Source organism: Balaenoptera physalus (assembly GCF_965194825.1).
Source record: "Balaenoptera physalus genome assembly, chromosome: 19".
Taxonomy (NCBI): domain Eukaryota; kingdom Metazoa; phylum Chordata; class Mammalia; order Artiodactyla; family Balaenopteridae; genus Balaenoptera; species Balaenoptera physalus.
The window spans coordinates 7,590,834-7,617,885 of record NC_138900.1 but is presented as its reverse complement, the minus strand read 5'-3'; the positions used below and the strand labels follow the sequence as shown (position 1 = coordinate 7,617,885).

At 53.8% G+C, this 27,052-nt stretch overlaps 3 protein-coding genes and 1 long non-coding RNA gene across 4 annotated transcripts; 2 read left to right on the top strand and 2 right to left on the bottom strand.

Annotated features, from left to right (window-relative positions):
- Window positions 1-69: 69 nt before the first annotated feature.
- LOC309648642 lies at window positions 70-9,604 on the bottom strand. Its single transcript, XR_014256741.1, has 2 exons — window positions 9,494-9,604; window positions 70-320 (listed from the first exon to the last, which is right to left on the bottom strand). It is a non-coding gene; the product is annotated as an uncharacterized lncRNA (long non-coding RNA).
- Window positions 1,867-9,309, top strand: BAX (BCL2 associated X, apoptosis regulator). The gene is made up of 6 exons (XM_082437480.1): window positions 1,867-1,967; window positions 2,537-2,588; window positions 2,680-2,826; window positions 3,209-3,344; window positions 5,094-5,198; window positions 5,615-9,309. Exons 1-6 carry the CDS (start codon window positions 1,934-1,936, stop codon window positions 5,717-5,719), a joined length of 579 nt encoding a protein of 192 aa, XP_082293606.1. The 5' UTR covers window positions 1,867-1,933; the 3' UTR covers window positions 5,720-9,309.
- FTL (ferritin light chain) lies at window positions 9,121-10,704 on the top strand. The gene is made up of 4 exons (XM_082437482.1): window positions 9,121-9,444; window positions 9,611-9,757; window positions 10,110-10,235; window positions 10,400-10,704. The coding sequence occupies exons 1-4, from the start codon at window positions 9,343-9,345 to the stop codon at window positions 10,550-10,552; spliced, it is 528 nt and encodes a 175-aa protein (XP_082293608.1). The 5' UTR covers window positions 9,121-9,342; the 3' UTR covers window positions 10,553-10,704.
- Window positions 10,705-12,094: 1,390 nt separating this feature from the next.
- On the bottom strand, window positions 12,095-27,038 carry GYS1 (glycogen synthase 1). Its single transcript, XM_082437375.1, has 16 exons — window positions 26,711-27,038; window positions 25,083-25,264; window positions 22,948-23,139; window positions 21,566-21,751; window positions 21,179-21,323; window positions 20,220-20,337; window positions 19,806-19,926; window positions 19,386-19,492; window positions 18,096-18,155; window positions 17,927-18,005; window positions 16,106-16,219; window positions 15,691-15,817; window positions 14,599-14,694; window positions 14,246-14,409; window positions 13,706-13,786; window positions 12,095-13,543 (listed from the first exon to the last, which is right to left on the bottom strand). Exons 1-16 carry the CDS (start codon window positions 26,826-26,828, stop codon window positions 13,220-13,222), a joined length of 2,214 nt encoding a protein of 737 aa, XP_082293501.1. The 5' UTR covers window positions 26,829-27,038; the 3' UTR covers window positions 12,095-13,219.
- Window positions 27,039-27,052: the final 14 nt, after the last annotated feature.

Genomic DNA, 27,052 nt, shown 5'->3' with positions numbered 1-27,052 from the left:
TAGGCCATAGTTATCCTAGATGTATTAGTTATCTATTGCTGTGTAACAAATTGCCCCCAAACTTAGCAGTTTAAAGCAACAATAAACGTTTATTGTCTCACACAGTTTCTGAGGGTTGGAAATCAATGAGTGGCTGAGCTGTGGGGTTCTGGCTTAGGATCTCTCACGAGGTTGCAGTCAGGATGTTGGTGGGGACAGCTGTCACCTGAAGGCTTGACTGGGGCTGGAGGACTTGGTTCCTCGACACGTGTGTTTCTCCAGCGGATGATTGCTTGAGTGTCCTCACAACGTGGCAGCTGCTTCCTCTAAAGTGAGTGATCCTAGAGAGAGTCAGGCAGAAGCTGCAGTGACTTTTACGACCTAACCTTGGAAGTTACACTCTGCCATTTCCACAATACCCTATTAGTCACACTGTCAGCCCTATTCATGTGGGAGGAGACTACACAGGGGCCTGAATACCTGGAGCTGAGAATCATTGGGGCCCATCTTGGAGGTGGGCTTCATAGTTCTGATACAGTATCTTTATTATTGTAAACAATATTGACTTCAGAACTATCTCAAAAGTTTTTTCCCCTCTACTCAACAGCTGTACTGTTTAGAGGTCTGTGGCTGCATTAAAAGCCCTTTCTTCCTTCTCTGTAACTGGGATGGAGGGAGGGCTAATTCACTGGGCTGGAATAACAGACACAAATAAAGCCAGCTTCAAAGTTAATACGAAACACTATTTCCCAAGGACATGCTTTCTTACTCACAGTGTTGGAAATTCTATCAGTAAAAATGAAACATCCCACTCTTGCCTGTAGGATCGAAATCATTTGAAACATAGTAGCAGCCTCGATTTCCAACCCAGGTGCAGAGTAAAGGGTTTCTGGACCCAACACTACACATCTACATTCATCTTGTAGTTTGCAAGGATACAGGACCCTGGTTCCTTTTGCAGTCCACACACTGCTTGGCTTTGAGCCTAACATACAGTCATCACCTAAACTCCACTATTCCTCCACACCCTATAATAACTCTACCTTTTCCTTTGTCAAGATGCTCCATGATTTCTCTGTTGTGTGGTCTCCATCATCTCAATGGGTCAATAAACTTTAATTTGTCAGACTATATTCCTGGTGTTGTCAGGCTGATGGATTAAGACACCTATAATCTTCAATTGCCGTGGCTCCCAGCCACCCTTAGGACATAGATTCCCTTCTCTTATATGCCCAAACCATTCATCATCTGACCCCAGCCTATTTTTCTAATCTCAGTTCTTTTTCCTTCTTACTATTTTCTTTTGAAAGGTAGATATAATCATTGCCATACAGTAAACTGCACGTCTTATGTGTACAACTCAGTGAATTTTTAAATATGTGTATGCCCAAGTAATCACCACCCAGATAAATATATAGCACATTTCGGACACCCCAGGAGCCTCTCTGTCCTCACCCTGCCAATCTATCACCAATCTATCACTTTTTGAACTTCAGATTCCTTTTATTTTCACAGAAACACATATAAACATTCATAGACTTTAGTCATCTGGAACTTCCTGCCTCAAAGAATGCTATCTTTGGCCTCTGATGTTCCTTCTGTCCTGGCAAGGGCTCAAGTCCCACCCGAAACTTTTGAAAATACTGCAGGAATGAATGAATGAATAAAAGTTATAGCTGCGATTGAATGCGTGCCTGGTGGAACGGCGCCACGACCAGTTCCTAAGGGGAAGTGCTGATTGGGCAGTCACGTGATAGGGGCCGAGCCTTCCCGGAGCAGGTGAGGCAGGTGCGGTCCTGTGTCCGGGTAGCCCTGCGGGGCAGCGGCTCGCGGCGGCCATTTTGCGGGGCGCTCACGTGAGAGGACGCACGCTCAGCGGGGCGCTCACGTGACCAGGGGCGTGCTGCGGCCGCCCGGGCGGACCCGGCGAGAGGCGGCGGCGGGAGCGGCAGTGATGGACGGGTCCGGGGAGCAACCCAGAGGCGGGGGTGAGGCGGGAGGCGGACGGGCGGGAGGAGGGCGAGCCCCTCGCCGGCCGACCCCAGGATCCCTCCTGCCGGTATGGGGCCGTCCGATCGCCAAGCACTCCGGGGCAGAAACTCCGGGATCCGGCGCTGCCAGCTTCCACCCACTCCCGGGGTCCCGGGCTCTCTGGCCTCTGCGTCCGGATCCCTTCCTGTCTGGCGCTCTCGGACCCCCGAGAAGCTGGGGAACCCCATAATCCAAGCCCCCGGGGCAGGCCCGGGCTTGTTGCCGGCACCACTTCCTGGTGGGAGGGGCGGGTCTCCCCTCAGTCCCCTCAGGCCAGGGGTCTGGTTGCCTGAAGTGTTCCCTCAGCCTCCTCCCCCGGAAGAATGAAGGATACAGGCCCAGGAGTCCTGCCTCTTTCTCCGTCAGGGACTCAGTTGCCTGGGCCCCCAGTCACTTTATCTACCAGGGACCCAGAAATGCAGGGTCCCCTAGCGTTGTCCTCCCTCAGGGATCGTGAGCCACTCCAGTTCCCTGGATCCCCCAGGACCCAAGAGTCCAGGCACCTCTTCCCTCCTTTCTCCTCTAGGGCCCACCAGCTCTGAGCAGATCATGAAGACAGGGGCCCTTTTGCTTCAGGGGTGAGTTTGAGGTCTGATTATTGCGGAGCAGATTTGAGGAGTGAGGCCCCATTCTGATTCTGCATTCCCTGCAACTCCATTCCCACTCTAGTTTCATCCAGGATCGAGCAGGGCGAATGGGGGGAGAGACACCCGAGCTGGGCCTGGAGCAGGCGCCCCAGGATGCATCCACCAAGAAGCTGAGCGAGTGTCTCAAGCGCATTGGAGATGAACTGGACAGTAACATGGAGCTGCAGAGGTGTGGTCCCGGGGACCCAGGAGCCCAGCCAGTGAGCCCCTTCTCCCTCAGAGCCCAGGAGTCCCAGCTCCCAACCTCCACTTCCCCTGGGAGCCTGGAGTCCAGGCCCACAGCCCCCTTTTCCGTCAGACCCAGGGGTCCAGGGCCCCACCACTCAACTCAGCACTCTGGACTCCCAGCCCTCCCCTGCCCTAGGATCTTGAAACTCTCCTTCAGGGAGTCATTTTCCCCAATTTCCTCAATGTCCACCTTGTGGCTCTCCCCCATGATGGCTTCCTGGCTCAGGCCTCAGTTTCCTTATCTTTGGTATGGGGTGGACACCAGAGTTTCCACACTCCGCCTGATCCTCCCTCCCCAGCACTGGCTCTCCTCTCTCCTGCAGGATGATCGCGGCCGTGGACACAGACTCCCCCCGAGAGGTCTTTTTCCGAGTGGCGGCTGAAATGTTTTCTGACGGCAACTTCAACTGGGGCCGGGTTGTCGCCCTTTTCTACTTTGCCAGCAAACTGGTGCTCAAGGTGGGCGGCTGCAGGGCTGTGAGCCCAGGCAGGCTCCCCTATGAGGACCTGGGAGTTGTGAGGTCAACCCCTGTGGCAGCCCAGTAACCACAGAGGGAATGGAGAGAGACAGCTATGGACCGCTTGTCTGCTTTTTCATTCATTTATTCATTCAACAAACATTTATGGGGCCTATGGTGTGTGTGACCTGTACTCAGCACCCAGGACACAGTACAGAACAGGCTAGGTCCCTGCTCTCAGGGAGCCCACGTCGTACGATGAGTGCTGAGCGAAGTAAACTAGGGTGACGTGATTGGGCAAAGTGGTCAGGAAAGACTTCTAAGAGGAGGTGACATGAAAGCCAAAGTTGGAATGACAAGAAAGATGCAGTGATATATTGTATAAAGATGGGGGAAAAGGCATCCTGTAGAGGGGCAGACATGCAAAGGCCCTGAGGTAGGACCAAGCCTGGTGTGTTGTGGGCAATGAGGAGGCCCATGTGGTTACAACAGAGTGAGGAGGGGGAGAAGGTGAGAGATGAGGGCAGATTGCGAGGGTCTTGTGGGCCACTATAAAGACTAGCTTTCTCTGAGTGCGACAGGAGTGATTGGCTGGTTTTAAACAAGAGAGTGAGGTGACCTGATTTATAAATAGAAAAGACTTTTCAAGCAAGGAGAGCAAAATGTTAATTGTAGAATCTAGGTTGTGTGTATATGCCTGTACACTTTGAAATTTTTTTAACTTTTCTCTCTGAAGATTCTCATTATAAAATACTGGGGGAGGGGAAGCCCAGCAAATTATTTTGTCCCTTGTGGGTAGAAAAATGGATTATGGGGCACAAGGGCAAAAACTGGGAAGCTGACGAAGGGGTACCTGTAATAGTCCTGGCTAACGGAAGACTGACCTGGAGTCAGGGGGCAGCACTGGAGGTGGAGAAGTAGATTTCTTGATGTGTTTGCAAGATTGAGCTGATGGGGCTTGAATGTTAGAGGTGAGGGGGACAGCAGTCAGGGTGATGGTAGGGCTGCGTGTGGAGCTGGGGACAGCAGGTGAGAAGCAGCAAGATAAAGGCTGAGTAGGGAAGCTTAGGGAGTTGAAGAGCAGGCGTCAGGCCTTACCTGGTCTGAAGGTCAGAAAGCCCTCTCTGGGGAAGTGACATTAGACCTGAGCTTTGAGGGATGAGTGAAACTTCCCTTGGTTGAGGCCCATTGAGGCAGCAGAGTCAGCATGTGCAAAGGTCCTGAAGCAGGTTAAGAATTTGGTGGGAATGAAGATATGGAAGAAGGGTGGGAATTCCCTGGCGGTCCAGTGGTTAGGACTCCGTGCTTCCACTGCAGGGGGCACGGGTTCGATCCCGGGTCGGGGAACTAAGATCCCACAAGCTGTGTGGAGTGGCCAAAGAAAAAATAAAAATTAAAGTTTAAAATTAAAAAAAAAAAAGATATGGAAGAAGGACAATGAGGCACAGAAAAGAAGAGGAAAATTGGAATGTGATCAGGTCAGAGGCTTCATACAGAGCCTTGTGGGCCAAGATATGCTTTTGATTTTTTATCCCAGAAGTACTGGGGAGCCATAGATGGTTTGTGAGCAGGGCAGTTGACAGTGACCAGATCCACTTCACAATTTATGAAGCTCATTCTGACTGTGAGTGGAAAAGAGATTGCAGAATGGCAGGAGGGGAGGCAGAGAGTTGAGAAAGGAGGCTGGGGGCCACGGCCCCAGGCAGTGGGGACGAGGCTTAGTCCCTAAGGCCCAGCCCACTCCCCGCAGGCCCTGTGCACCAAGGTGCCCCAGCTGATCAGGACCATCATGGGCTGGACACTGGACTTCCTTCGAGAGCGGCTGCTGGGCTGGATCCAGGACCAGGGTGGTTGGGTGAGGCCCCTAACCCCACCCAGTCCCCCACTCCTCTGGGACCCCTGGGCCTTCCTGAGCCCACCACAGTGGTGCCCCCCTCCCCATTTTCGGACCATCAGATGTACTCTGTAATGCGTTTTCTTACATGTCTGATCAACCCCCTGATTCATATGGCACCGACTGACCTCTCCATGACCCTTGACCTCCTGGTGACCTCTGACCTGACTAGTGCCTTCTGCCCTCCCTGGTGCCTCTACTTCCTTCGGAATCCCTCAAGTTCTATGATAACTCTTTGGCCCCCAACTCTTTAGTACCATTAATCTTAGGCCCTTGCCCCCACTCATGCCCTCTGACCTCTCTGTGACCCCTCATGTGCTGGCCCAGGGCCTGCCCCTTGGCTGAGCTGCTGAAGTGCCTCATGTCCCTATCCCCAGGACGGCCTCCTCTCCTACTTTGGGACACCCACGTGGCAGACAGTGACCATCTTCGTGGCTGGCGTGCTCACTGCCTCGCTTACCATCTGGAAGAAGATGGGCTGAGGCCACCAGCGGCCTTGGACTGTGTCTTTTCTGCATAAATTATGGCATTTTTCGGGAGGGGTGGGGACTGGGGGCCATGGGCATTTTTCTTACTTTTGTAATTATTGGGGTGGGGTGGGGAGGAGTGGTCTCGGGGGGCAATAAACCTCTTTCGGGCCACACTTTCAGAGTCTGAGTCACTGGGCCCACTTCCTGGCTTTCGCAGGAGACCAGGCTTCATGTGCTGACACATCTTTTTCTGAGGTTGCCTGGTGCCCTCTATGGGTAGGTGGTGAGTTAAGTCTTGGCCCTGCCCTTCAGGAGCCCACAGTCCTGAGGGGAACCGAGGTGACTTGAGATCACATGAGTCGTGTCACAGCCTAGGGTATTGTGCCAGGCCCAAGCCCGGCAGAGGAGCCTGGGGCTGGGGTGGAGGTGGGGGGTGGATATCAGGGTAGCAGGGTGCAAAGCAGCCTCCTGGACCCTGGGAACTAGGACCTGGAAGCTTCCACCATATGGGACCACAGGAAGTTGCACATTTACTGAGGTGGAGAAATGGGGAAGAAGCTGGAGGGGGGCAGACCTCGGGAGGACTAGGAGAGCAGGGGAAGGCTCTGGAGGTTGGAAGGCTGAGAGGCTGGAAGGCTGAGGAGGCTGGAGAGAGGGTCCAAGGGAGACTCCAGAGGAGGCCTGAGCTTGAGCTGTGTGGCTGCAGAGGAGACACACAGGCTGGAGACTGACAGGTTGTAGAGGGAGGGGCTGGAGGAGGAGGAGGAGTCTAGGGTCTGGCCCTGTAAATGGCAAGGGCCCTCCAGGAGAGGAGCGGGCCCCTGGGAAGATGCTGTGCTCACAAAGAGGCACAGTAGATTGAGCCACAGAAGGAGAATCAGAAAAGGGAATTACAGAGAATAAGGTCACTCGGAGAGTCACAGTCGGTTGTCACCTCTCTGGCTCTCTTTCTTTGGCCGCGTTGGGTCTTCGTTGCTATGCGCAGGTTTTTTTCTCTCTAGTTGTGGTGAGCGCGGGCTACTCTTCATTGCGGTGCCTGGGCTTCTCTTGCGGTGGCTTCTCTTGTTGCGGAGCATGGGCTCTAGGCGCGCGGGCTTCAGTAGTTGAGGCACGCAGGCCCAAGAGCAGGCGGGCTCAGTAGTTGTGGTTCGCGGGCTTAGTTGCTCTGCAGCATGTGGGATATTCCCGGACCAGGGCTCGAACCCGTGTCCCCTGCACTGGCAGGCGGATTCTTAACCACTGCACCACCAGGGAAGTCCCACCCCTCTGGCTCTCTGTCCCCCTCTCTCTGGGTCCTTCTGTCCCCTTCTCTGTCTCTGTTCCTGTCTCTGTCTTTGTCCCTCTCTGGGTCTTTCTGTCCCCCTGTCTCTCTGTCCCTGTTTCCCTGGGTCACTTGTCTTCTCCCATCCCCCCTGATACCCCCACCTTCTTCAGATCATCTTTATCTCACCCCTTCCTCTCCCTCCACCTGTGAGCACTTTCCAGGTCACCTCTCCTTTCCCAGGCTAAAGGTCTTTGGGCTGAGGTATGAAATTTGGTGAATGAGTAACTCAGACCCCATTGTGACTGTGTGCCTGGGGCAACTGCCCTTCCCCCAGAGGCTTGCCCCAGAGACGGCAAGTCAGGGGAGAGATGTCAGATAAGACAGAAGTGAGGGGAGACTGAGTCACCACCCAGAGAGAGGGGACAATATGGCCACAGGCGGGAGCCCAGGGAAACCATCAAAGGAACTAAAAAGACAGTGCCTTGAGACAAAGCACTCAAGGTGACACCTTGGGGGAGGGGGCCAGACTTGGGGCCCAGCCAGGCCTAGTTCCCTGGGTCCCAGCCAGACTGCAGTCCACCCAAAGTAGATGAGGTCAGTCAGCGGGCTCCACCCCGCCCCTCGGAGGGAGCCCCTTCCAGAGCTGAGTTCAGCATGACTCAGCACGGCTGCTCTCCTGGCCACTGGCCCAGACACCCCTTGAGGACCCCAGATACCAGCCTGACTGGCGTCCCCTTGATCAGGGAGTACCCTGCCCGGGCTGCTTGGAGAGGCTTCTCTGCAAGGTGAGCCCTGACCTTTGCCCCCAACGCCCCAGCGGCTTCAGCTTTCCTGCCCCAGCCGGCCAGCTGCCTCCATTAGGGCACTGAAATAGGGTCAAAGTCCTGTCTCTGTTTCTCCTTCCCCCCAAACAACAACAATGGGGAGCTCCTGGAGGGCTCCTTCAGCCAGCTCTGCCACCCAGGCACCAGCCTGGACCAGGCACACTTTAAAAATGTCCATTGGTTAAAGACAGACATCCCATTCATAGGTCCCCAGACCCTCCTTGTTTCACCAGGACCCAGTACTTCTCTGTGATCTTGAAGGAGCATGTGTCAGGCAAGACAGGGACAATTTCAGCGAGGCTGCTTCGGAGTCAAAAAGAATTCCCAGTCTCTGGCTGCCTTCAAAGTCATCTCCAGGAAGTGCAGCCTCAGAGGGACCCCCAAAATTCCAGTGTCACTTCACCCCTCCCTATCTCAGCTTCCAGAAAAAGTGAGCCCCTAAAATAGCCCCCAGGTATTCCAAGGGGCCCAGACAATCTTTCGAGGGCTCCAAAAGGCTCTCCAAGACCCCTGACCTCTTTAAAAAGCCCCTACTAGGCTTCTGGAAACATCCCTCTCCCCCACTCCGGGGCTGAACACCAGGGCTCTACAACTGTCCTTTTAATCTCACAGATCACTTCAAGGGCCTAAAGACCGCCCCACCCCCCCCCCGGGAAGTTTCCAGAAAAATACGGACTTCCATTGTGAACTCTAAAGCTACAGAAACTCCCCCCACCTTTGAACCCCAAGGCTCCAGGTCCTCCCAGAGAGAGACCCAAGGTTCCAGAAATATCATCTCACAGCCTTCCAAACTTCTCAATGATCCGGGTACCCCCTTATCTCCCAGCGTAAACCACAGTCATCTGGAGGTTTCCGCACCTCTGAGGAACCCCCCCAGGGTTCCAGTAAAGTCCGTGCCGGGACACAGCACCAGAATCCGATCTACTTTCCTGAGACACCCCCAGGACCCACGGATCGTTATTTTCCAGGGTTCCCAGTGTCCTCATTATTAATCTTTCACCTACCAGAGAGTCTCCCTCCCCCCTCCCCAGAATCCCTTGACTTCCCAGAATTAGCCCCAGAGCCGTTGCATCCCCCGAAAACCCCCACCCCCCAATTCCCCATTTCACAACAGCCCTCGCCTACAGTCGCGTGACTTCCCCACCTCCGGGGGGCGGGGGTGGGGTGGGGTGGGCTAGGAGTCCTATATGCTCCTGATTGGTCACGCCTGGGCTCCAGGCCCCGCCTCCCACCACCGCAGATTGGCCGATTGCTCTCCCCGACCGTCCCACTTCCGAGGGCACGCGCGCTATAAAAGAAGCCGCCTTGGCCACAGACGTTTCCATTGCGCTCGGCGGTTCCCCGGATCTGTCTCTTGCTTCAACAGTGTTTGGACGGAACAGACCCAGGGTCGCCCTTTCCTCCAGCCTCCGACCACCCTCCAGCCTTCGGAGCCAGCCACTCATCTATCCACCCTCCAACCTTCGGAGTGAGGCACTCAGCTGTCCTCGGTCACCGGGACCAGCCAACACCATTTTTTGAGCCGAACTCCTTATTACCGATCAACCATGAGCTCCCAGATTCGTCAGAATTATTCCACCGAGGTGGAGGCCGCCGTCAACCGCCTGGTCAACATGCATCTGCGGGCCTCCTACACCTACCTCTCTCTGGTGAGGGTCCCCAGGACGCCCCTAGCCCAAGTTCCCCTCAGCTGCGCACCTCCGGCCCTCTGCGCACGCGCTGGCCTTCTTTGTCCTGTTGGATAGTCAGAAGGCGGAGTCCGCATGCCTGGCCTCGCCTCCTGCTAACCATTGTTCCCGCCATCTCTTCCCGCAGGGCTTCTATTTCGACCGCGACGATGTGGCTCTGGAGGGCGTGGGCCACTTTTTCCGCGAATTGGCCGAAGAGAAGCACGAGAGCGCCGAGCGTCTCTTGAAAATGCAAAACCAACGCGGCGGCCGCGCCCTCTTCCAGGACGTTCAGGTAAATAGTGTGTGGGCAGCGGACTACATCTCCCAACAGTCCCTGCACTAGAGGCCCCTTGACTATAGCGGTTTAGGCACCGCGTTGGCTTCTTGGAGATTGAGTTCAGTCTTTTGTGGGTTATTACAGCTGGAGATCGAGGCGCACCCAGTTCTCCCAAGACGTGGCGGTCCAGAGCGCAGCGTGTAGTATCCTGGGACGTGTAGTTATAGGACACTGGGGAATGATAGATACAAACTCTTAGACGTTTTTTCCCGGTTAAGCCCTCTACTCTAGCAACTACTGGAAAATTAGTTTTTAGTCCTTTCCACAGTATGTGGCTAGTACTGAGCCGTTTCTGTTTTCGGTATAGAAGCCATCTCAAGATGAGTGGGGTAAAACTCAGGACGCTATGGAAGCCGCCATTAACATGGAGAAGAACCTGAACCAGGCCCTTCTGGATCTGCATGCCCTGGGTTGTGCCCGCGCAGACCCCCACGTAAGTATCTCCAGTCATGTCTATAAGACCTTCCCTGGAATGATGCTTACATATTAAGCATTGGCCTCATCTGATTGGGCAGATTTCCTTCTGAGCCTCCTTCCCCCATCTGTCACATTGTTAGATCTGTACGTGGCAACATTTTCTCCTCTTTTATCACTCAGCTCTGCGACTTCCTGGAGAGCCACTTCCTAGATGAGGAGGTGAAACTCATCAAGAAGATGGGTGACCACCTGACCAACCTCCGCAGGCTGGCTGGTCCCCAGGCTGGGCTGGGCGAGTATCTCTTCGAAAGGCTCACCCTCAAGCACGACTAGGAGCCTCCGGAGCCCAGTGGCCTTTGAGGAGCCCCTCTGGTGTAAGGGCTTCTGCCTGAAGCCCCTCTCTGCAGCCACTAGGCAGCTTTTTAACCACCCTGGAGCCCTCTCCCAAGACTTGGACCAAATGGAAACAATAAAGCTTTTTGCAGCGGCTAGTGGTTTTGTGTGTGTATCCTGGGAAAAAAGGTGGGATCTATTTTCACAAGGCTTCTGGCTGCACTGGGCTGGCAGGGAGAGAGGAGTTTGGCGCTCTTTACTTCTAAGACATAATAACACCTGTGGGGTGTTGCAGTAGTGGGTTTTCTGCTTTGCCAGGCTGTTAACTGCCCCTCCTAAGATGGTAGAGTCCAGACTCGAGGGAGATTCTAGTAAAACCTGGCGTTGCTAGCTGGAAGCAGACAGCTGTTAAGGAGCTCAGTAATTAGAAACCGGTTCACATGAGTTATGTTGCTAGGCACTTGCCAAGCTCTGAAAGTACTCTGTCTCAATTCTGGGAGGCTAAGTAGAAATGTGAGCTCCTTTATATGGGTAAGTCGAGACAAACTGTGTAAATTACCTATGGTAACCGGGAGGCACACCCAGGTCTGACCTCCAAAGGCTGCTTGTTACAGGTGTGGAATTCAAGGCACATAATAGGTAGAACCTGGCTAGTGGGTCTGAGCAGCTGAGGGCACATGGTGTGAAAGAGGTGCTGAGCTAGGGGTTCAGGGCTCAGCACAGACAGAAATGGGATGTGAAATTATCCAAATGGGAACTGAAGAAGCTTGAAGATGACTTAAGCAGCTGCTGGGTCCAAGCAATAAAACGATGTCAACTCTGACCCCCTACCCCATCCTATATTTGGTAGATGAATCTAAGAGGAAATGGCTGCTAGACAGCTGTTCTTTTGTCTGCTCAGCGCCATGCCCCTCCCGCTGGTAATTCTGGTGGGGGAGGGGACTCTTGGGTGTCACAAACACTGTGGCTAACAGAAAGATGATCACACATCCAAATTCAAACAATCAGAGCTTTCTACTCCCCTGAAAAGCGATTGATTCAGAGATGCACGTGTAGCCTAGGGATGATTAGAACTGAAAGGAGAAAAAGATTTGTTTCCAAAAGTAGAGTCATCCAGGGGACAGTAGGGCCGAAGTCCAGAGGCCAGAGTCCTAGAAACATGCTCTAAGCCAGTGCTGTCCAATAGAACTTTTTGCAGTGATGGAAATGTTCTGTATCTGCGCTGTCCAATAGGGTAGCCATGGGCCACATGTGGCCACAGTGGCTGTTGAGCTCTTGCATATGGCTAGTGCTACTGAGGAGTCTAAGAGCCTGAGCCAACTTTGCCACTTGCAAGTCGAGTCAAAAACAAGAGTTGCCTTCCTTTGAAATAACACTGGAATCCAGTGGCAATCCAAGTCTCTGAGACAGTAGAACGAGACAAGAGAACCGGGACTCAGCAGTGGGCAAGGGGAGGAATCAGAGGTGAAGAAGAGGGAGGGAAGAGGAGGGCGGGGCCAGGATTGAGGCCCACCAAGCCCTCCGGTCAGACTAGACCTGAGATTCTTAAATATAGATGTATTTTTTCATCTCTGGACACACTTCAATCACACCCCTTCTGCCCTCCCCCCTCCCAGTTGCAAACCAAGGGCAGCAGACACAGCACAGCACACGTGAGGGGCACCTCCCTTTCACCAAAGCCGGGGGCAGGGCACAGCTTAGGGATGGAAGAGGCTCGAGGTAAATATGGAGGTTCTAGAATCCAGTGGGCTGAGTTCTAGACCAGAGGGAAGGGACCAGGATGCAGCAAAGTGGCGAGGTTCTAGATTTGGCAGCTGGGACCTAGAACCCAGTGGTTTCATGGTGGGTCTAAGCGGTTGGGGGTTATGTGTGCAGGTACTGGGGAAGACAGCCAGTTGTCCTCAGCAGAGGGATTCCCTGTAGGGCACAGGAGTTTAGAGATATGGGGAAGGAGGAGTAGGGTCTGGTCCAGAAAAGGCCAGAAAGGCATCTAGACCAAGACAGCTTGTTCTCCAGTAGGAATGAGAAGCCAAGTGGTTCTGCCCCCACTTGCTTGGCCAAAGTGCAGAGGAAGAAGGGAGCAGGGGTGGAGGGATCCTCCAGGCAGAGCCGGACACCCCAGGGAGGGCTAAATCAGAGTAAACACGAGTGCACTGGCCTGGAGCCCGAGTTCTGGAGTTAACCTGCATTAAGTCCCTGAAAGTGCCCCAGCTCTGGACTTGATTGTCTCATTAGCAGGGACTCCACGTGGTTTCCAGTGCTTGGTGGCCCCGGGCCAGGCCTGAGCATGGCAGGTTCTGTATGCTGTAAAATTAGCAAGCCGCAAGGGGCTCAAGGAGTCCCAGCACAGAAGGCAACAGAGCAGGTTTCTGAAAACCTCTGGCACCATGGCAGGATAATGGCAGATTCCTGGCCTCTGGGATGGCCTGGGGGACTCCAGGGCACAGATTATGCATTCTGGAACCCAAGAAAGGCACGTTGTGGCTTCTGGAGTGTTTGGGATTCCGACAGAGGAGCTAGAGGGGCTGGAGTGTATGGCGGAGGGGGTAGGGCTGTGGACCCCACAGAGGGTTGGGGATCTGGAGTGGAGTTTAGGGACAGCGCCATTCTGCATCCACCCTCCAGATAAGGGAGGCAGGGTTGGCAGGGGAGTGCGGGGCAGGGGACTTAGTTGCGCTCCTCGCCCAGGGAGCTGGCGGGGCTGAGGGGCTCGCTGGGGGTGCTGACTGAGCTGGAGGGCGCTGTGTCCACCGAGCCGCGCTTGCTCCCGCCGGTTGAAGACGTGCAGGAGGCGCGGCGCGGCCACTCCGGGGCGCGGATATTGCGCCGGTCCTTGGCAGCCTCCTCGTCCTCGTCGTAGCGCTCGCCATCTTCATCGGGTGGTCCGTCCCGGGGCTCCTCCTCATCCTCGCTCTGGTGCGGGCTGGAGTGTCTCGACAGTGAGGGCGATGGTGGCACTGAGGCTGGCCGCGGGTAGCGGTAGCCCTGGGTCTGCGTACGGAGGTGTGGGCACAAACCGCATAGTGAGCAGAGGCCTCTACAGCCTGCCTGGGCGTCCAGCGTCCTTGAGGTCTTGCAACTCGAGGAGGGACACCCCACTTCACCCCACCCTTCTAGCTCCTGGTCCCCTAGAGAGACCCCGGGTCCACTTACCGCTTCAGCCTCTTGGGGCTCGTAGGTGAAATGTTCTGGAAAGGCCTTGGCCAGCGCCATGTGGCGTGCGCACATGTAGTACTTGTTGGGGGGAAAGAAGAGTGGGCATCAGTGGTCAGGAGCCTGACCCCGCCCCCAGCAGGTTTGGAGGTGGGGTGAACCCTGGTTACACCTTTTATGCAGATGAGCACACCCTTTGGTGGTTTCCAGTTGGCCCCTCTGCCAATCATCCATCTTTCAGGCTCCACCCCTTATGTAGATAAGCAGAGCTGTGAATGGACAGTCTCTGAGCCACACCCCCTTAACAGGGGCGGAATTCTCCAGTCAGGTACCTCTTTGGCCGCACCCTTATGCAAATAGAGAACTTCCCACCTCGGTGGTCTTCCAGTCTGAAAGTTGATTCTTTTCTTAAAGGGACAGCAAGCGTTACAAATAGGAAGAGACCATGCCCTTTGCGCCAGCTTTCGAGGCACGGGGAATCAGAGACCCAGAGCCGTAAGTGACTGATTCACCAGCAGAGGACAGGGAGGGGAGTTATACCCGGCCTAGGTATTTCCAGTCCAGAAGGTCGGAAAGGCGCTCCGTGCGGTTCCGCTGGATAATGCGCTGCCGCCGGCTCTGCTGGCAGAAACTGTAGAGGAAGGAGGTGAGCTGCGAGCAAGAATCATCCAGGCCTCGGAAACGCCGGTCCAGAATGTAGATGCCTGTCGGGGCCAGGACGAGGTCTCAGAAAACAGATTGGGGAAACCTTCATTGTCTCTGGGACTCTGCGGACACCAGGACGCCTCCTCCCACTGGGACTCAGGAGTCCACCCCCTCCTCTCAGTGACCCAAGAGACCACGCCCCTCCTTCCCAGGATCCAAGAGTCCCGGCTCTCATTCCGGGCGCTGACCGTAAGCTGAGGGGTCTGCGATGTGTTCCTCCATGAAGCAGCCGAAACCAGAAAGGTTGGTGGAGACACTGGGGATACCCATAACCGTGCACTCAGCTGCGGGAAGGCGTGAGAAAGGTCGGCTTAGCTTGCCCCTCTTTATTGCCTTAAATCCCAGTGAAAGCCCCAATGGCGCCCTCTATTGGCGCCTTTAATAAGAGCCGGGCGCTGTGCTGCGCAAGTCAGGAACCAGACAAATTAGGCTGTGCATTAAAGTATGATAGTCCCTATTCCTTAGAGGGGAAGCTACTAGGCCCAGAAAAGGGAATTCATTTGCCCCAAGGCCTCAGGGTAAGGAAGAGTCCATAATTGGGTAATAAGGATGCTGATTTATTGAGCACGGTACTCTGGGCCAATGTCCACCATTTTAATTTATCCTCATGACCTATAAGACACCTTTTTGTGCCAGACTGCACTGTTTTGGTTGTCATAGCTTTATAGTCTGTTTTGACAAGAGGTAAGACAAGGTCTCTCATTATTACTATCACTGTGTACAGAGCACCTACTACACCTCGTTTACTCCCTTAAATAACGCTGAGAAATGCTTCAAGGAGTTTATTATAATTTTTATATAAGTGTTTCTAAAAACGTCTGTAAGCTGCAAAAGTAGGCACTACATATAACAAGGCTTATGGGAAAAATAGGGTTGGAGCTGGTCACACAAAACCTATGCACCATTTTAACCGGGGATGAAACTGGCAAATTTCCTAATCATCACACAAGCACAGTTTAAAAGACTTGTCAAATTACTCATCATTTAAGAAATATTACAGCAAATGTGGTATTTATTTTGCCTTAAAAACATATGAAAGTAGCTTGATCGTTAGTGAACCGTGCATTTAGCTGTTGTTGTTTTGGGGAACTAAACGGTAGCAAATTGGGAGAAATCACGTGTGAACTCTGACATCAGCCCTCTAGTTACTCACATGAGCTACTGTGTCACAAAAACACAGGAACAGACTGTTTCCATTGTTCCTGTTTTGCAAAGGAGGAGTTTGGAGCTCAGGGAGGGCCAGTCCCTTGTCCTGGGATCACTCCAGACGCTGAACTCACCTGGTGTGTAGCCCCAAGGCTCATAGTAGGAGGGGAAGACCCCAAGGTGGCAGCCACGGACAAACTCCTCGTAGTCCACAGGGAGCAGGGGGCTCGTGGAGGAGAGGAACTCCGGGTGAAAAATAACCTGGCAGTGGAAAACAAGGGCTCAGCCCGAGCACCTTATTTAGCTACTCCCTGGGGATCCCAGAGAGGATGAAAAAGTTGTCTAAAGCCACACAAGACAGTGTCAGGACAAAGACTGGAATCCAAGTCTGTCTGCCTCAGAAGTAAAGGTTCTTTCTAAACATTGCAATCCTTTGATATACCAGGGGAGATGGGGAATGTGAGGCTCAGGCTCCACCCCCCATATCACCACCCTCCCCAGAACCACCACCCCCAACCATGCCCAACCCACCCTGGCCAGTGCCCTCACCTTGACCCTGTCGGCACTACTATTGAAGAGGCCAATTCGGCGGATGGTGGTCAAAATAGGATCTGAGGAGTCGTCCAGCATATTGTGGGTGCACACAGGAGGGAAAGACTGCCGCTGTAGGGGCCACAAGTGGGGTGGGAGGAGGTGTCAGGGAAGGGACAGAGGACTCCCTACTTCCCCATGAGCCATGCTCATCCTGGGGATCTAAGGAGACAATTCCCATCAGGTTGTGGAGCAACAAACCCAAGAGATTACCAGGAGTTGTAGATTTCCTACTTGGCTCTATCTGTAAAGGTTTTCTTTTCCCTTTAACCACCATAAGCCGAAAAGAAACTACAATCCCAGCTGTCTTAGAGGCACAGCCAATGTTAACATCCCTCACAGACTAGAGGGAGTTGTAGCTATCTTGTTCTGTACTCTGGGCTCTCATCAAAGAAACCCAAAGGCACCGTAACTCCCAGCAGTTGATGGGGGCTGTGCCTTTCAGGGGCTGCTTGCTGGAAGTTATAGTTTTCTTATGAAAATCCTGGATCTCTTTCTCTCCAAGTTCCTTTTACTCTCCATCCTGTATTCTCTCCACCTCCACCTCCACCCTCAAAAGAGGCCCAAAGAAACCACAATTCCCAAGAGCCACTGGAAGAAGACAGAGCTAGCGTGATAGCAGTCCCAGGGGCTGCTGGGATATATAGTTCTTTGCAGCTGTCCCATCATTCCTCTCATTAAAAGATCTACTCATCTTCAGTTTACTGACTCCAGGAGCCCAGGAAACTACGACTCCCAGCAGCCCCATGGCAGAAACATCCTCAGTGAGGCCGACTGCCTTAGGAACTACTGGAAATTATAGTTTGGCCAAAAACAATTCACACCTTGTTTGTACAACTTGGCTGTCTTGGTTTCCATTCCCCAGGATTGGGGGAAATCACCAACCCTGACCACAGGTACCAAAAACCCTTGACTCCAGAGAATAAAAGAACTCTAATTCCCAGAAGTTTCTGGGGCCAGGGAAGAGTCAAGGTAGCAGAAAGCCCTGGGGGCTGCTGGAAGTTGTAGTTCTCATTTTGTGACTGCCAATTTTCTCTAAGGTTTCCCACTCATCTAATTAACCCCAGGTATCTAAAGAAGCTACAACTCCCAGGGGTATTTGGAGACTAAGACACAACCAGTGGGATAAGAAACAGTAGCTGCTGAAAGTTTTCAATGTTCTTCAGTGAATAACTGCTGTTTTTTGTTGTTGTTATTGTTGTTTTTTCCTCTTCTTTGATCGCACCATGCGGCACGTGGGCTCTTAGGCCCCAACCAGGGATCGAACCCGCACCCCCTGTATTTGAAGCACAGAGTCTTAACCACTGGACTGCCAGGGAAGTCCCGAAATAATTTTTTTAGCTGACCTGGCTCTATCCCTAGAGGCCCAACAAAACTACCACTCCCAGCAGTCTCTGGGGGAAGAGGTGGCGGTAGCTTGCAGCAAGGCCCAGGGTTAGCTGGGAGTTGCAGTTCTCCTTTTGTGGCTATCTTGACTTTAGTTTAAGGTCCCTTCCACCTTTTGTTCATGGATCCCCAAGGACTCAAAGAAACTACAACTCCCAGCAGCCTCTGTGGCAGAAAAAGCTGTGGGAAAGCAGGCTGCCCTAAAGGCTTCTGGGAATTGAAGTTCTACCAGTCAGTTCACACACACCCTTCTGACTTCAGAATTGATTCCTTGAATAAGGGCTGCCAACAAAGCAGAACTCCCAGCCATCTCTGGGGTCAGAGCTAACACAGCAAGCTGCCTCCAGGGCTGCTGGGAATCGCCATCTTTCGACTCAGGAGTCCAGACCATACCTGCGTGGCAAAGATGGCTCTTTTCATCATAGTGAAGTCCTCCTTGTCCAGCATCTTGTTCATGTCTGGGAGGCTCCCCCTGTAGGGCGAGCAGGGGGATGCATCTGGGAATGGGTGATGAGAGGGTTTAGAGCCCAGGAGGATGCAGGGCTGAGGGCGGGACACTCACACCAGCAAGGATTCATAAAGCTTCCTCCCAAACTTCTCCTTCACTGTGTTGGCCGTATCCCTGGAAGGAGCAGAGCGACAACATCACTTATAGACCAGTTGCCATTTATTGTTGGGCTTCTGGGGCAGCTGGGAAGTTGAGGTCTGAGCAGAGAAGCTCTGGGAATTTCTGGCTGGAAGATGGGGACTCGGGGAATAGGCCCTGGAAGGCTCGGATCCCTTGTGCTTTGCATCAGCTCTGCGGCCAGGGACAGGTGGCCTTCCCTCTCTGACTTCAATGCCTCATCTGTCAGATGGGGATAAAAATAGAAGCACCCTCAAAGGTTTGCTGTGAGAATTCGATGAGGTCATGACAAAAAGTGCACAGTGCCCATCGCACAGTGAGCCTTCCAAAAATGTCAGCTATTATTAGAACTTGGGCTAGTCCTGGTAGTCGTGATGCTGAGCCCCATTTTATAAAAAGGGAAAATTACATTCTGAGAGAGGAAAATGTATGGACACAAGTAAAGCTAGCAAAGAGTGCCACCCTACAACTTCATTAACATTCCTCTGTTCATGGTCCTCTCGTAGCTCTGGCCTCATTTTCTACCCCATCTCCCTAGGGTACTCTGCTTCAGCCCCGCTGGCTTCCTTGCTGTTTCTCAAACATACCTCAGGGCCTTTGCACTTGCCATTCCCTCTGCCTGAAATGCTGTTCCCCAGATACACACAGGGCTTCCTCCCTCGTTTCCTCTCTTGGTCTCTACTTGCTGGCACTTACTCAGTGTGGCCTGTCCTGACAACCCTGTCTTATATTCCAGTCCTGCTTTTTTTTGCCAGAGCACTTTCTATAGAACTTTCTAGAATGTGAACACAATGAGGGCAGGGATTTTATCTTTCTGCCTCACAGCTGTGTTCCCAGTGCCTAGAACAGCACCTTGCACACAGTAGGCGCTCAAGAAATAGCTGATGGCTAATGAGTGTTTTTCACAGATGAGGAAACTGAGACTTGAAAACGGGGAGTGGTTTGCCTAAAGTCACAAAGCCAGAGCAGGACAGGGGCATGAGCGGGATCTCGCCAGCTTGATACCAGAGCCCTGGTCATGCTGTCACACTTGTCCTGCCTGCGACTGCGACTTCGTACTGCCCCCGAGTTGCAGGCATCTGGAGCAAGTAACTTTGCTGGGAATCAGGTGGGGGATGGGTTGATCATGTCACAGATGACAAAACTGAGACTCCAGGAGAAACAGGGGACCCAAAGGACACAGCTGGGAGTGGGAGCGGCAGGGATGCCGGGCCGAGGGCTGCTGACCAAAGCTGCTTGCGCACGGCTTGGCCCTTAAGGGTTTCCACGTTGAAATTGTTGGTCCGAGCTGGCATGATGAAGAAGGCAACCACTGTCTGCTCGCTGCCATTCACCTGGGGCAGAGGAAAGGGAGGGTGTGTGTGTGTGTGCGTGCATGTGAGTGTGTGAGGATCACATGGGAGAAGGCTGAGAACACCCACCCTTTTCCACCCCCCAAGACCACGAGGACCCTGCCATGCCCCTTACTGTCAAGGAGAATTACAGGACAGAGCTACCATTCCCACGGGGACTCTGATCTTCTTTCTGGGTCCCTACACTCCTGTTTTACACATAGGTTTCCCTGCCCCCACCTCCCCAGGTCTCCGTTCTCCCCAGTCATGTACTGATTTTCTCATCCTCCTTGTCCCCTTGCAGCCCAGGCCTTACTCTGAGCAGATAGTTGAGCCGGGCCAAGGCCTCCAGGAAGACATCAGCCCCCTTGTTGGAGAATTCGTAGCGGCCAGCGATAAAGAAATACAAGGTCTTGTCCAAGTTGAAGTCCAGGTGCCTAAAGAAGCCACAAGACAGGGTGAAGCCAAGACCCTCACCCACTAGCCCCAGCCTTGAAACTACAAACCCCAGAAGCCACAGGGGCAAAGAACATCTTAGGACAGAGGCATCATGGGAACTCCTGGGAATTGTTCTTTTCTCCTTAGATGGGGATTTCCTTAGATACTCAGCCATTGTTCTGGTGCTCAAGAACTCAAGAGGCTGAGCCCTCAGCTGTCCCCTCTGTTGGCCCCAGGAGTCTGGGTTCCCAACCACCATCTCTCTCAAGACCTAGGTATCTGGCCTACATACCCATAAAAATGGCCCCGCACAAACTCCTGGATTCGAGCCTTGCTCTGAGCATGGAGGTTCTGGAACTCATGCATGGCAGAGAATTTCTTCACATTCAGTCCATTGGGGGTCACGATATCTGGGATTGGGGGAGAAGGTCCCACATTTCATTTCTTCATTTCTTCGTTCAGATCAATGTGGCTGAATGAATAAATGAAGGAAAGACCCCTTTCCTTTCACAATGTCTTTGTTTCGATAGCTCCCCAGTGAGCTCCTGTGGTGACCCAGCTGCCCTGCCACTCAAGATACTTTCTTGCCCAATATCGCATGCTTATATTCACAAGCCTGACTACAACTCCCATCAGCCCCTGTGAATGGCTAACCAGACAGGGAACAGAGCAACATCGGGGCTTCTGGGAGTTGTAGCTCTTTTGTTTCCCCTATGCCACCCTGAGCTGGGGGAATGAGTCAATGTCCCCATCCTGCTTCTCTATCTTCAAGCCTCTTTTAGGGCCCCAACCATTTCCTATTCTCATAGAAATTAAAGCATATCAGTGAAAAACTATAACCTCCATCAGCTCCTGGGGCAAAATTCCAGGAATATAAGGAGCTGGACAGCCAAAGGTCTTCTGGGAGTTATAGTTCTCACCTTATACCCATTGAGAATGGATGCTATAGTTTGGGAAGAATAACTGGTTCCAACACTGCTTTTCTCAAAAACAAAATCTAAGGAAACTCCTTCCTCTTTCAGAAGACCAATATCTACATTAGCCAGTAAAAGAATTTTACCATTTCTGAAATTAAAGAAACTACACTTCCCATTAGCCTCTAGGGCATGCAGCCAGGCAGCCTCATATTCAGGTCACCAACCTAGGGCATTCTAGGAGTTGTAGTTCTCTGCTCTTTACAGCAAAAACATTGGAACAAGCCTTGGCATAGACTACCCCGTTTATGTCTACGGACCCAGGCCTATTTCCTACCTGGTTTCCTTTTGAGTAGGTGCTGAGCCTCAATGGCGGTAATCTGGGACACAGTAGTGAAGACATGAGCGCAGTGGGCTGCCGCCCGCTCCATGCAGTAGCGGTGATAGATTTGCCTCTCACCTGCTTCCTTGTCCACGTTGAACTGGGTAGGGAGGGAGGGCAATCAGCTTAGAATAACTGGGGAGAAGACAGGCGGTCCAGACTCCAGGGTCTTAGGGGAGACTGGGCCTTGAAGCTGGACTCCTGGGCCTGAGGGTGGAGGGGTTGGGGACTTGGATTCCTGGGTCCTGGGGGAAGAGAGAACTTGATCCCCTTGGGCTTCGCAGACAGCCTCGGGCTGTCCTGAAATATTGGCAACCCCCATCTGCCACGCTCCCAGCTCACATTCTCCAGGTTGTTGTAGAAGTCCACGGCACCGGCACACAGGTATCGCCCCAGCAGCGTGGCGTGGGTCGTGAAGATGGTAGCCACGGGCAGCCGCCGGGCACGGCACAGGCAGAGCCCGATGCCCGCCAACCACTCATGGAAGTGTGCAACCACATGTGGTTTCTCCTCGCTCTGGGCCAGGAACTGTGGGGCAATAGGGATAGGGCCACTGTGTCTCCAAGTGTATTGTGAAGACAACCAGCAATCCCCAACGTGGATGAGGAAGCAGGGGAGAAGTCAATCTATCCCCACAACTGCACAGAGTGGGTGGTGACCCATTGCAATACCCATGGGACAAGGAGCTCTAAATCCTTAAGGCAGCCAGACTAGCTGACCTCATTCCCAGAGGCTGATGGGAGCTGTGTTTTTTTGACCAACCTTCTAAGTCCCAGAAGGGCTGAATTGGAAAGACCAAAGTTTTAGTGTCCCCAAGTCCTGAACACAATTCCTGGACACCTTTTATGTCAATCAAGAGTAGACCTGGGGGGCTTCCCTGGTGGCACAGTGGTTGAGAATCTGCCTGCCAATGCAGGGGACACGGGTTCGAGCCCTGGTCTGGGAAGATCCCACATGCCGCGGAGCAACTGGGCCCGCGAGCCACAGTTACTGAGCCTGCGCGTCTGGAGCCTGTGCTCCGCAACAACAGAGGCCGCAAAAAAAAAAAAAAAAAAGAGAGGCCGCGACAGTGAGAGGCCCGCGCACCGCAATGAAGAGTGGCCCCTGCTCGCCGCAACTAGAGAAAGCCCTCGCACAGAAACGAAGACCCAATACAGCCAAAAATAAATAAATAAATAATAATAATAAAAGAGTAGACCTGTACCGGATACTGGTTGAAGGACTACAACTCCCAGAATGCCCTAGGAGCAGCCAATTCATAAACTGTCCCAGGGTATGGGAAACAAAGTTTCTTGAGCCTTTTAAAACTTAAGAAAGGGCCCGAATTGGGGTTCGGGTTCTCAGATAGGCTGGGGAGTCCCAAACATCCGGGGACCCACCTGAGAGCCAAGTCCCGCCCATATTGGAGAACTACAACTCCCAGAACTCCCTGGGGGTGAGCCCTCCCGTCAAGCCAGCCTCCCCAAGAGCGAATGGCTTAGAATTCCTATATTTGGAAGACTGGAGTAAATGAAGCTGGGGTTGGGAGACTGGGTCTCTGAGGAAAGAAGAATCTTGGCCCCTGGATGTCCATATTGCCAGAGATAGAGTTAATCCTCGGTTTCAAGGACTACAACTCCCAGAATGCTCTGGGAGACACTAGCCACCCTCTGGCCTCGGATGGCCATTGTAATTTGGGGCCTGGGGTCGAAAGGAGTGATACGGGGATTGGCAGTGGGGCCTACCTCACCCAGGAACCAGGTGGTGAGGAAGCCAAAAAGGACGGCGTCGTTGCCTTCCCGGTCGTACCAGGGCACCCCGATGTTGCACGTGTCCCATAGCTCCCCCTTCCAGCGCTCCAGGGCCCAGGCTGAGGCCCCCACGTCGAGGAGCACCACCAGGGGGCCCCCCTCGATCAGCCAGCGCCCGAAATACACCTGCAGGGGGACACAGGGAGGCTTAGGGTTTTGGCCACCTGTCTCTGGGCACAGCAACTGCGTTTCTCCCATCCCCAGGGAGACGTCTGGGCTCACGGCCTCGGTGCTTCTACCTTCTGTTTCTGTATCTGCTGCTAATTTCTCACCTGCTGCCTTATTTCTCTATTTGCCATTAGTTATTCCCACCACAATTTTTTCCCATCTCGGCTGCAGCATCTCCCTATCCCTTGCTTAGTTTCTCTAACGGTTGCCTCTCTTCTCTACTTATAAACCCACATTGCACATGTCCTGTCTCTGTGCCCCCACTGCCTTATTTTTCCACCCTGCTAATCATTTCTCCAGCCCGCTGCCTTGCTTCTGTGTTCGCTGCCACATTTCTCTCACCAACCATAATGCTGCTTTCTCCCATTATCTTTCCTTTCTGCCGCTCACTCCTTGTACTGGCTCCTTCTTCTTCCACTCGCTCCCTTGTTTCTGATCCTTTCGCCATGTATTTGTCACCTGCTTCCTCTTTCCTCTGCCCATAGGCCCATCTTGTACTTCGCAGCCTCATTTCTAACACTGCCCACCCACTTTCCATGCACGGGGGCTACATTTTTCTACCCACTGCCGTGTTTCTAAGCCTTGTGGTCGCATTTCTGGCCCTGCCACGTTTCATTGATCTGTTGCTTTCCTCCTGAGACCGTGGCCCAGATTCTGGGTCTGCTGCCACAGCTCTATGCAGCCGACAAGCCGTCCTACTCCTCCCCAACCTGGCTTTTCCCGGCTTTGGGAGCCTGACCCCCTATGCTCCTCCCCCTCCCAGCTGTTGTCTGCCCTTTTGCTGGGGGGGCTATTCTTAGGCCCCCAGCACATGGACAGCAGCTGCCATGGGGGAGGGACTGGGCTGCCCTAGGGTTCCTTAGGGACACAGTCCCGTCTAACTGGACTCCAGACCCCACCCCAAATCAGAGGCTGTGAATGAATGAAGGCAGCATTGTACCTCTCCCTCCCAGACCCCGATGTCTGTACCTCAGCCCTGCTGCCTTATGGCCCTCTCCCTGGGGGACAGCCACCTCTCTGTCCTCATCCTTCAATCCTCATTGGGTGCCTGGGACTCTCCCCTCCTCTTTTTTTATTTTCCCCCTCCTCCTTTTAATTCCTGGCTGCGCATCCAAAACTCTGTCCCCTGGGTTTGCCTGCCTACCTCTAATCTCTTCCTCAATACTCCATCGTCCTCTCTCCTTCGAGATCCTTCTCTCTAAAACATCAGGCTACCTTTTTTCTGTATCTGGACTCTGTCTGTCTCCCTACTGCTCTAACCACTGGGGCCACCATCACTTTTTGGAACACTCAGCCTTTCTCCATCTGGCTTTCTCCTTTGCCTGCCTGGCCACCTCACTCTGCACGTGTGGCTGCTTTCAGTAATAATGATGATGATAATAATAACCACGACGATAACAGCTCACAGACAGTACTAACTGCATGCCAGGACCTGGGCTGAAGACTTTTTATGAACTATTTCATCCTCCCCGGAAGCCTATAAGGCGGATGCTATTAGCATGTTCATTCGCCAAGGTCACAAGGCAGGAAGCAGAGAAGGCGAATTTGAACTTCAGGCTCCAGAACTCCTGATCTGGCCTCCTGCCTCACCCCCAAGCCCACCTCCCCTGGGTTTTGTCTGGCTGTCCATCTAGCTCTTTTCCTTTCTCTGGATCTGAGGATCTCGGCCTCTTGGGACCATCTTTCAGTCTGTCTCATACCTGCTGTCTTAGAGCTGGGGGTTCACCCACTCACTTCACGGGGTCCTGCATCTGTCTGAGTGTCTGTCAGATGTCTGCCCGGGAAAGTGCTGGGCCATCCTGAGTTTCTGTCCATGCCTCCCTCTCTCCCTGGGGCTGTCCATCCCCTGCTCCTTCTCTTTCTGCTGCCCCCACCCTGCCCTCGGCCAGGCCATGTCCCACCTTGCAGCCCTTGCTGTTCATGGAGTCCAGCGTCCTCTTCAGGGCTGGGGTCGGGGGCTCGAGCAGTTCCACCTGGGTCCTCACGCCCTGCTCCGTGTACGGTCCCACCAGGTAGTAGTTGTCGCCCCACTCATCCCCTGTCACCTTCGCCTTCGTCTGCAGCACCGTGTAGATGCCACCCACTGTGGGCCCAAGTGCGTGAGGGCAGGCCCCAGCAGAGGTCCACAGATCTGGGGCCTGGGGCAGGGTCGGGGTGGGGGGCGGCTGCGGGAGCCCCAGACCTCTGGCTCGGAGGGAAAAGGGGCCTGGGAGCCTACACTTCAGAGTCAGAGGAAGGAGGGGAGAGGGTGGTGATGGACGGTACTCTTGGGACTATGGGAGAAGGGGGCTGGGGTCGGGACTTGAAGGGAGGAGGTGCTGAGTCTGAGAGAAGGGGCTGGGGGCCTAGGCTTCTAGGTGTGAGGGAATTAGGGGCTGGGGCTGAGGAGGACAGAAGCTGACAAGGGTTATTAGGGCCTAGCTTCTTGAGTTCCCAGCTTACAGGAGCTGGATTTAAATTCCCAGTCAGGCTCCAGGACACAGTAAGGGAGAATCCCTCTTCATGGCCTCATTTAGGGTCTCGGAGTTGCCCAAAAGAAGCCAGAGCTGTAATTCCTCACCCCCCAGGGATTCTGCCGACCTGTCCCTCAGTTCCCTCTCCCCACATGGGGACACAGGCATGCAGGGCCCTGCCCCTCCCATGACTCCATTCCAGACCCATAAGTCTGGGCCTCCAGCCTCCTTACCTCCTGAAGCCTGGGCCCTGGAGATCCATGTCTCCATGTTCACAGACCTCCCCTTTCTCTCCCAAGACTCAGCAAAGCAAAATCCCAGCTCCCTTTCTTCTGTGGAGCTAGACTGCCTAGCTCTTGGGATTCCAGCCCCAGCCTTCTCCAAACCCAGAACCTCAGGCCTTCTGGAGCCCGGAACCCAGAAATCCAGGCCCCCAGCCACTCCCATCCCAGGGCCCAGGCCCTGACCAGCTTAGGACTTCCCAGCCTTTCCCCATTCCTGCGCGCATGTGTCTGAGGCTACAGGCTCCTCTACTCCTAAGAACCCAGAGCTCAGGCCCTCAGAACCCAGGCATCCAGGCCCTAACTCTCTCTCACCCTAGAATCTAAGAATTAGGGTCTCCAGCCTCTTCACAACTTTACTCTCAAATGACCAGTTCCCCCAAATTCTCCCACCACGATTCATGCATCGTATCTCCAAGTGGGCTCTCTCCCAAATCCGGAGTTACATCCCAAGACCCTTCCCCCTAGGGCCACAGTTCTGAAGTGCAAAACCCCTCCCCCCAACTCCTTCCCTATTGAGGACCCAGGTCTCTGGTCTTTTTTCATTTTAGCCCCCTCACCCCTAGGACCCAGGACCTGGGTTTCCAACCTCCTTTCATCTTAGGCGACTCATCCCCTCCCTCCAGGGCCCAGGAGACAAACTCCAGTCCCTCCCCAAGGACACAGGAGTCACAGGCTCCTTGCCCAGGACCCAAGAGTCATGCCATGCAGCCTCGTTCCTCTGTTACTCTACAGTTCCGGGCCCCCATCCCCGACTGCCCTTCTCGTCCGGGTCCCTCCGCCCGGCGTGCTCACCCTTGTTGGCCACCTCCCAGGCCACCTCAAAGAGCACTGTGTTCTCCAGGTCGAATTCATCCTCCCAATCCTCCAGTCCTGGCAGTGAGGACACGGACAAACTGCGGTTTAGAGGCATGGCCGACGCGGTTAGAGGGCTCCGGGGGCCACAGGTGGGGGCCCCAGAGGTGTCTAAGGAATGCACTGGGCAGGGCGCTGGGCCAGGTAGCTGGTGCCCGACGGGAAGCTTGCACCACCCTCGGCTTCCTATTGCACGACCGCACTCCCGCCTAGAGCGCTCGGACCGGGGCCGGAGGCGGCCGCAGCGTCACTGAGCTCAGTGGGGGTTCCTGCAGTGAAACC